Source organism: Aythya ferina (genome assembly GCF_964211825.1).
Source record: "Aythya ferina genome assembly, chromosome: 11".
Lineage (NCBI taxonomy): Eukaryota > Metazoa > Chordata > Aves > Anseriformes > Anatidae > Aythya > Aythya ferina.
Genome location: NC_140307.1, coordinates 17,321,854 through 17,331,611, shown reverse-complemented (window position 1 = coordinate 17,331,611; position 9,758 = coordinate 17,321,854). Strand labels below are relative to the sequence as shown.

Sequence of the window (9,758 nt, the reverse complement as noted above, 5' to 3'; positions counted from 1 at the left end):
ACGAGGTGGGCTGGGAGACCCACAACAGCTTTTACAGCCTCTAATTGTGAAATGGATTTGCTCTCATCATTTTGTTTAAAAATGCATTACCTGGGGAGGGGTGATGGCTCCAAATCACCTGCCTGGATAATGTACTACAGAAAGAAGAATTAAAGCCCATAGGAGAATGAGTCTTATCTCTGGTGGGCATTGGAGTCTCAGGAAAGAGCCTCTGCTGGCCACAGGCTGTACAGCTTTCTTCCCAGTTGCGTACAATGTACTTTTACAAAAACATGTGCCACATGGGCTTTCAGAGGACTCAGTACAGTATGTGCTTATCTTTCTTTGCTAGTACATATAAGTATTTGTGAAATTGACTTCTGCCAGCCAGGATATCTACCAAAAGTAAACTCCAGCCTTTCCTGCTGTTCATGTGCATTCACATCAGCACCTTTGACTAGAAAGGAAAATCCTTTAGCAGGAATGCATCTGACTGAGCTGCCCGCTAGCACTTAAGGAACACAGTTTAATCAAGGAGTTTGGCTGCAGATTGCTGTTATAGAATATCTACAGCGTGCAATTTCCAAAGTGCCTATAAAATTTAATTTGCTAACATGAAAAACAAATAAGACATCCACAAACAGAAAATAAGTCAAGATTTATCAAAGAAATAGTTATGAATTATTCATTCAGTCTTTCTATTACTGGAATTTGGGGCTTCAGCACCACCCCCTGAAGAGTTTACCTTTTTCATCTCTTCTAATTAGCAATTATATTTTTATTGATCTGTTCTCAAAAACAGAGTAAACTTTTTGTTTTGTTTTTGTTTTTTACAAGCAAACCTACTAAAGTCTAATAGATTTATTATTAAACGAGTAATAATTCCAAAGACATCATTCTGAATACAAATGCCAGTGCACTGAGGAAGATGCAAAGATCAGGTGCCAGGAGAACAAGAGAGGTCCCAGTGCCCTCTAGGTTTGCACACGAGTACTTCCAGCTACAGGGGCTGCAAGCCGTGGCAGAGGGACACCCGGTGTTCTCCCTCCCTGCCATCAACTCCACCTCCTGCTGACGGGCACCCAGCCCGGAGCTGCTGTGCTGAGAGGTACTTTCCATCCTCTTCATCGCCTCCAGGGAGGCAGGTTTCCAGAGCCAGTTGTATATGACAAAGACCAAAGACACACAGTTCATTCTGAAGCTTCTCAGCCTTCCTGAAACCAGAGACCATTCAGGCATTGTGAACTGCCTCTCTTTCCAGCCATCACTTGGAGAAGGAAAGAGGTAGCCTCAGCAATACATCTCAGAGTACCCCCACTCTGCTTTCCCAACTGCTGTAAGGTATGCAAGCTCCTGAAGGGTTGCTGCCTAACCACAGCACCTCTCTCCTGGGCAGGCTGCTGCCAAGACAGCAACACCAGCTCCTCCTCCAGCCCTGCCCAGCAATCCTGCCTTGTGCTCCTGCTACACGGAGAGATGGAAAAGGGGGCGAAGGCTTGGGGCTGTTTGGTCTAGAAGGAATGGGGATGCAAGAAGGAGATGGAGGGGTCTGGTGCAAACAAGTCGGGAGATACAGGCTGGCGTGGCCTACAGGGCACGGCTGAGTCCCCTGACAGGCCGCTGAGAACCTTGGGCTGGGCAAGCTTCCACAGTGCTGCCTTCACCAGCTGGGGTGAGGCAGTTGGCAACAAAGCAATGTGCAGAGCAAAATGAGCCAACAGCAGAGGTCAGCCTTGAACTGTAAATTTGCTCTCCAAATTTGCTGTTTGAACAGTTGCTGCTGTTGACTGTCCACCTAGAAATGCCTGAGGGACCTGTGCCAAAGCAGCAGTGGACAGCAGGAGGAAGAGAGAAGGAGTTTCCTTCCGAAACGTGAAGAGGCAAAATCTGGGTACTCAGAGCACTGCCATGTGAGGATTTAATTACAGATGGATAATAACACTTGGTTCCTCTGTGAATAACACAGAGATTCTAGTAACTTACTCCTGTCTGCCAAGTGTTCCTGAAGTGTCAAGATCTCATGGAACAAAACCACCCCAAAACAAAAAAGGGAAATAATGAAACTCAACCTAGACGGACTATTTCAAAATACCTGAGAATGTAATCAGTGTATGCTCCTACATTAGCTACAACCTGGCTTTTGGAGAGTTACCATTGCTCCTTGCTGGTTTCCACTACCCCCTGGCAGAGCTGTCCAGCAAGTTGGTTCATCTGAAAGAGGAATTGAATGGTTCAGTCCTGCTGTATTTAACTGGCTAAACACCTGATGCAGCGGTGTTCTAGGCTACTCACATTGCCCTGTTTCATCTGGTGCTGCACTCAGTGTCTAAAACCATTTAAACAGTAGCTACATAAGTTAGTTCAGTGCTTTACACAAAACACGCTACCTGGATTTTTAAAGCTGAAAATTAACATGGAGTTACGAACTGCTGTTTGCTGGGTGATGTGAAGAACAAGCATGTACATTGAGTTACCTCCTGCAAATGGGGAGATCCTACAATACCATCCTCCCTTGCATGCAGCTGCCTGGATATTCATTTAATGCAGCAACTGAAGGGCAGGGATTTGGACAGAAACACATAACCCTTACGCGGCATCAGAAACATGCTTAAAGTTGCAAATGGGAACCTGACAATCAACTGAATCTTCTAGGCCTGCTTTCTAACTGCGGTGCGTTATACCTACACCAGGTGGGCGCTCTGGCATCCTTTCACCCAGGCATGTGTTTGCCAAGCACTCGGCCCCATGCACCTCAAGCACAGCTGCTTTTCCTGCATCTGAACGCAACATCCCACACCAGCGCCACTGGCCTCGCACCTCCGCTGGGGCCTGACCCACCACGCGTGCACCCACACCACGTTGCCACCTCCATCCTCCCCAAAACCTGCCCGAAGCCAAGTCCCCGCCAGGGCCCTGCGCTGGTCCCAGCTCGGCTCCCCCCGGCAGGGCAGGGCAGGGCCGTCCCGCCCGGCTCCCCGGGTGCCCCCCCGGGCTGCTCCGTGCCCGTGGCGGAACAGCCGCCGCCGGTGGCGAGCGGCAGGCTCCGGGAGGAGGGCGGGAGGCTCGGCGCTGCCGTTTCGGGAGGTGCCAGCGGGCGGGGCTCGGCTGCCCGGCAGGGAGGGGGCTCCCCGCTCTCGCCTCTTTACCGGCGGAGCCTCTCAGCGCCGCATCCCCCCGGCTTGCAGCAGCCGCCCCCGGGCCGGGGCCGCGGCAGGCTGAGGGAAGCGGGCTCTGCCCCAGCCGGGCGCAGGAAGGGGCCGAGCCGCCAGAGGTCCTCGGCGGCTCCCGGGGGTCGGCGGCGGGAGAACCGTGCTGCTGCTGCTGCTGCTGCTGCTCTCGCTGTCGCCTTCCCTCCCTCGCCGCAATGGGCCTCCGGGAGCTGGTGCTGTGGCTGCTGGCGGCGGCGGGGCTGGTGCGCGGTGAGTGAGCCCCGCACGGGGGGACAGGGGGGTGCCGGTGCCCGGGGGGTGCCGCTGCCCTCCGCAGCCCTGGGCAGCGCGGCGAGGTGCCGGCCGGGGCTCGGGGGGTGCCCGGGGCGGCGGGGAGCGGGGAGAAGCCCCTGGAGGCACTTCAGCCGCAGCTGCTGGCCGGCAGAGTGGTGCTGCTGTAGAGGGGGGAGTTGGCGACTAGGAAAGGAGAGGGGAGAGGGGAGAGCAAAGTCTGCCCGGAGCGGGGACGGAGGCGGCTCACGTGCGGGGGACCTGTTCTGCCCTGACCCAGATTTCCTCTCCGTCTCAAAGTGCCGCTGTGCCTGGGCTGCTGCGCTCCATCCGTGCGGAGCTGCTCCCTCTCCCTCCATAGAAAATGGCAGAATAAAGATCCTCCCCGGATTCCATGTGGAAAAAGGATACAAGTCCCTGAACGTTATCAGGTGCATTGATGAAGCGCCTGCCGTCCCTGCCAGGGACCCGGTACCCACGCTTTGTGGACAGAGCACAAAGCGCTGAGCACCTGGCCCAAAGAGTTCCGATCTGTAGCTCTGAGAGCAAGGCTTGGTCCTAACCTGTAGCCATTTTTCTCCCGTTGTCTCGTTGATGCCCTCCGCCGTACCCGTGCTCTGCGCCCCTGGTTACAGCCGTGCCCGGGCCGGTGTCACCACAGAGGTGGTGAATTTCCTCCGCACCACCTCTCGCCGCTGGACCACGGCGTGCATGTGTTGACGAAGTGTCACTACCCACTAGAGTTTGCCACTCCTGGCCAGCCAAAGAGGGATCCCCCTTATAGGATGATTATACATTTGTGGTATGATTTTGCTACAGTAGCTGATGAACTGTATGAATCCCAGTGGCATTTCTTATGCAGCGTGTAGGGTAACAGCTACGTGATATCTGATATAATGAGAAGAACGTAACACCGTAGTTTTACTTTCCGATGTAGAATCCCAATCATTTCTCTATTTATTCCCGTGCCCAAAGAGTCCCTGCAAGGAGAGTTCCAAAGGAAGCTTTATAAGGAGCTGCTGAAAAATTACAACCCTCTGGAACGACCGGTCGCAAATGATTCCCAGCCTCTCACTGTCTATTTCACTCTCAGCCTCATGCAGATCATGGATGTGGTGAGTCTGTAACCTCATAGGAAACTATTTTTTTAAAAGGATGGATTTTCCCTTCCCAGAACAGAGATACGTGATAGCAAAGAAAGACTGCAAGACCTTGGAAAGCACAAATAATTGAAGAGAGAATGCCAAATTTTGACTGCCTTTTTATAAAAAGCAAATATAACAGTAAAGTTTGTTTCTTTCCTAGAGCTCTTGTCAATATTCCCCAATGTTCTTAGCAGTATGAAGTATTTAAGAGGATGCTCAAACTTTATATTTTGCCTTTGAATCCTTAATTGTACTTGTCCAACAAGAAGTGTAGTCTGTGGGGGAATATGCAACAACGAAGGTCTTGCTTACTGGTGGTCATTTGAGCTTCTTATTTGGGAGTGGAGGGAGGAAAGGGGTGTTCTGGCCAAAATCCAGGCTATTTCTTATCTTATTTAGACAAGATTCTTAAATTCTCTGCTTACTTTTTAGCTGCTCTGTTTGCAACCACAGTTGGGTGCTATAGCGATGGATATTCTTGTGAAGTGTTTTCTAGGCTTCTAAAATGCTCTGCAGGATCTTCTGGGTTCAAATATGAGTAATTTAAGCTTCATTCTGTCACAGCTGCACAAAGATCAAACTACACATAAGCAGATTTACAGTATTTATTTTTACTGAACTCAACTAGCTGTGGGTGATGATAAAGAAGTTAATTACTTAAAGCTAGTAGTTAACCTTCAAACGCCGTCATCTTTCCATCAGAACCTTAAAGTGTTCTGATGGAAACCAACAAAATTCAGAAAAGAAAAAGATGGGATTATTCATGACAAGTGGCTTGCTTTCTGTTCCCTTGGAAGCTGACAACTGCCAAAATCCAGACACTGTTCAGTTAGTATCTAAAGGTCAGTGCACACAGAACTCTGCAACTTTAAATGCTCATAGTTTCTATGCACATTTTTGCAAGTTTTAGGCTTATTCGACCTAGGGTGAAAACTAGGATATGTATTTCCACTGTGATATTTCCTATTTGCTGAAGTGAGAACAGACAGTTGTAATCAGTGACTTGTTTCAGTGTCAGTGCCACTAAAGCCAGCAGGCAAAACACATCACGCATCCCGTCTGTGGCAGATGAGCTTGCACGATGCAATACCACACAGCCAAGCAGAAGCTGTATGGGGTGTGCCTACTGGAGTGAGGGCAAGGGAAGAATGCATGCTATGCAGAGTGAAACAGTTTGTAAAGGTGCTGGCAGGTTGTCTCATGCAGACTGGGGCTGTGCACGGACACCTGGGAGCCAGCAGAGCACTGCCAGACATCAGACCAAACTGATGGAAGACAACAGCCCATACCGGGGGCTCACACCACAGATGACATGAACATCCCTTTCCCTGTAGGTGGGCACGCTTTTGTTATTAATGATACTTACTATGGGCAAGCTTAAGAAATTTTAAAAGAAGGGGATTTCCTCACACTGTGCACTCTGCAGATGCAAGCAGGAGGTGACTCCTGACACCAACACTCACTCTGAGGAGACATGTAAGTAAGAATACCTTTGGAGTATCAGAGACAACAGAAAGAGCATAAAAGTGAGGGACAACACAAAAACAGTAGCTGATACCATGTTAACCAGGGATATACATGTATTCATTCCACATTTCATCTTCTAATTGGATTTCTTTAGGGTGTATCAAGGTAAAAGCCAACGAAGAGGGATTTGAAGGGCAGGGGGGAGTCATGAGGACCGGGCCTGGATGGAATGGAGTAAGAGAGGGAAGCTGAAGTGAGGAGAAAGAAGGGCAGCACAGACCGTGCTTCAAAGGTCCGAAGGCCTGATGGCCCCTGTATGGGCCACTGCTGCAGCTATTCCTGCTGGCTCAAACCTTCCTGGGTCTCTTGCCATGTACAGCAGCAATGTGGAGGACAGGGCAGAAATAACCACTAGGTCCTCTTGGCCCCACCTGCTCTGTGGGCTGCAGTGTCAGTCTAGCTGCACTTTCCAGTGCAACAACAGCCCTGCTTCTGCAGCTGCTCCTGCTGGTGGAGTCTCCAGCTGTGGCCGTGCCTTCCTACCTTCCTGCTTTTAGGTAGATTTTTATCTTTGGCAGTACCAGGCCAGTATGTCCCAGAAAGCTTAGCCAGTCTGAAGGCCTGTTCAAACTGAGCACTTTAACAGAATGTATTTTCATCATACTTCTGCAGATATCCCCACAACACACGGTGCCTCAAATGAATCTTGGACCAGGCTTCAGTTAAAACCCTGTCCCAACCATGACCATATTTCTTAACACAGGCTTCCTTACACCATCACTGAAAGTGTCCTGAATGGAATAAGCTGAACATCCACGAGACTTTCAAAATTCAATTCAATCTTTACTATACAGGTTTCCCTTGCATTCTGCGTCAGTTAAGAGTGGGGCTTTCTCTTCCCCACACTCCTGATGCAGCTATAAGCATGACCTTGCCTACTGTACAGTGAGATGGCTGCTGGGCAGACAGATGGCTAAAGGCCAGCAGTCAGTCAACTTCAGAGTTAAAAACTGCTGGAGTTGTCAAATTTAATAAATAATAATAAAAAGTAGAACTGAAGGATTAAGATGCAAATATTCACAGATTGCTAGCCAATCTGGGTATAGTCAGTAACTGGCAGTCATGGCTAATATGATTCAAAAGGGAGTTCTTGATCCTATGTGCCTTCCAAAAAATCCCCTTCATTATCAGTAAGAAGCCACAGTTTTTGTATCGACAGTTTAGTTACAGCTCATTCTGCTTGCTATAAAACTGACTGCATTTACTTCTCAGAGATCTGGGATTGACAGGCAAAGAAAGAAACCAACCATGAAGTAAATTAAGCTTCACACTACAAAACAAATGAGTTTTCTTCATTGTCAACAAGAAGCAAATGCTGGTGGGAATGACAGCTACTTGCAATAACAATTACTGGTTTAACAAGCTAGAAACAAAACATGTCACCATCATGCTATTCCTGCAGTTTATATATCCACTTTAATGGCTTCTCAGCTAATACAAGGTATACTGAGCGCTAGACCCATCCAGAGCAGATCTGTCAAGTCCCCGGCAGAACTCCAGCTGCTGATTTCCTTACTTGAACTCTCTTCGATTCCACTCTGATTTTGTTGATAGCAGAAGGGAGATAGTATACGAAACCCTTTCCCAACAAAGTGGACATTCCCTACTTTACATTTTTAGTTAATCTTTTTCCTTCTAAGAACTAGCAAATATTTCCATCTTATGCTTGCAGATATGTTTTTCATTTTCTTTTTATTAATATTTTATAATAATATGCATACTAATTTCAGGACTACCTAATGAGGGACCTGTAAGTCCAAATTGCCCCACCTTAGTTTAGTCCAGCAGGAGAAAACAGCTAATGAACTGTCCAGTGAGAATGCAAACTGACAGCATGAATTATGCAAAGTGTTTCAAGTGGGGAGGGAAAACAGGGGCAGAAAAATGCAATTTTCAACACATTAATGAAGAGGAGAGGTAGGAAATTGGGAAATGCTTAGAAGAGGTGGGAACACATGGTAGACCTGAGAGATAGCAAGGGAATTTGGAAGAATGGTGAACTTCAGGTGCATGAGGAAAGAAGCATGTTTGAAAGGGGTGGACTTTGAAGAAGCTTCTGTGTCTAGTTAAGATGCCCTTTCAATAGAAAGATCCTAGGTATATTTTAGTTCACTTTATTCCTAAATTCCTTATAGAAGAATTGCTGCTCTTAAGCCTTGCAAACAATCTTACAATTAAATCATAAATCAGTGAAAACAAAGTAGAAACAGCCAACTACCCAGAAGTGCTCTTCAAGGACATTTGAGATTTATAATATCAGAAGATGAATAAGAGATTTCTTTTGCTTTTTATTATTATTTGCTTCAATTTTCTTGAAATGAGAAACGCCAATCAATTCAATAAAATAAATGAAAAATAACTTTCCTGCGTGATTTAATGAAGTCTTGTTTCAAAACTCCTTGCAGGAAAGCAATGTATATTGAACTAATAGACATAATAAACCTGTCAGGATCTGAGTTATAAAACATTTAGAGACATCTGACTTAAGGAAGCTAAACAAAATTCAAGAATAAGCACAGAAGGAAAATCCTAACAGATGAACCCTAAGGGTATCTGCATGCCTTAGTGGCAGTAAAGGATAAGGGATTAGTGGATGGTCAGAGTTGCTCATAGTCACAGCTTTAGCACAGTGTTTAAAAAAAAAAAATCAGGACAAGATGTAGAGAAGCTACTTATTTCCTCTGCGTCTCACCTGATGGAAACCCCATTATCTCCACAAAAAGTCTTTGGCATCTGCCTATCTAATATTTCCGTGCTGGTGTGGAGTGTGAACCTAGCATATGCTTAGGGAAAACTTTCAACAGATAGATTTTTGTGAAACAGATTCTTGAAATGTTATTATTGTATATAATGTTATTATTGTATATAATTATACAATTATATTGTATAATTGGCTGGATACAATTACAGCCATCACTTTCTTAAGCACTGTGTGGAGGCAAGCACTTAACATTCGTATTTCCTCCTGTATTTCCTCCCAACGACAATATCAGAGAAGAATATCCAGCCTATTGGTTTAGAGTGAGCACTAGGAACAGATGCAGAAGCAGTGCGCTTCCTGCTCTGCTACATCTCATGCAGAACAGGGAATGGCATAGAAAAACAAATATAGTGATAGTGAAGGTATTAATTTTGTGCCTAGCCTGACATTTTTACAAGACATATTCATATTTGCTGTTAGTGCAGTTAAGGAAAACACATCTGAGAGAATTCCATCCCCAAAAGTCGGAATATGAAACCATAGAAATTAACGCAAAATGATCATACATTTACACAGCAAATTACTGCTTAGAGACACAGAAGTGAAGATCTGGAATACATTGAGATATACAGTGATAGTTCAAATTCCAAGTTTACTGCTATCTAGACAAGCAGAAAAATCCAACATGTATTTCAGTTTGAAAGGGACCTCCAGAGGTCATCTAGTCCAACCCCCTGCTCCAAATATGTCTAAATAGATCCCCTTACTCAGGACTGTGTCCAGTCAAGTACTGAACACTTCCAAGGACACAGCTTCCACAAGCTCCCCCAGGTAACTTGTTTCCAGTCTGTAACTGCCATCAGGGTAAGATATTTTTCCTAACATCGGATCAGAATTTCCCATGTTCCACCTTGGAAACAACACTAAAAGCTTTCTAGAAAAATAAGGTACCCTTCCTTCTTCAGC

At 46.5% G+C, this 9,758-nt stretch overlaps 1 protein-coding gene across 2 annotated transcripts in view; it reads left to right on the top strand.

Annotated features, from left to right (window-relative positions):
* The first annotated feature begins 3,159 nt into the window (after positions 1-3,159).
* CHRFAM7A (CHRNA7 (exons 5-10) and FAM7A (exons A-E) fusion) overlaps positions 3,160-9,758 on the top strand; it is a 44,001-nt gene continuing 37,402 nt past the window's right edge. For both annotated transcript variants that reach the window (XM_084532865.1, XM_084532864.1), the window contains exons 1-2: positions 3,160-3,398; positions 4,395-4,534. In XM_084532865.1, coding sequence (XP_084388991.1) covers positions 3,344-3,398; positions 4,395-4,534 — 195 coding nt within the window. In that variant the 5' untranslated portion in view covers positions 3,160-3,343. The remainder of the gene's footprint in view (positions 3,399-4,394; positions 4,535-9,758) is intronic.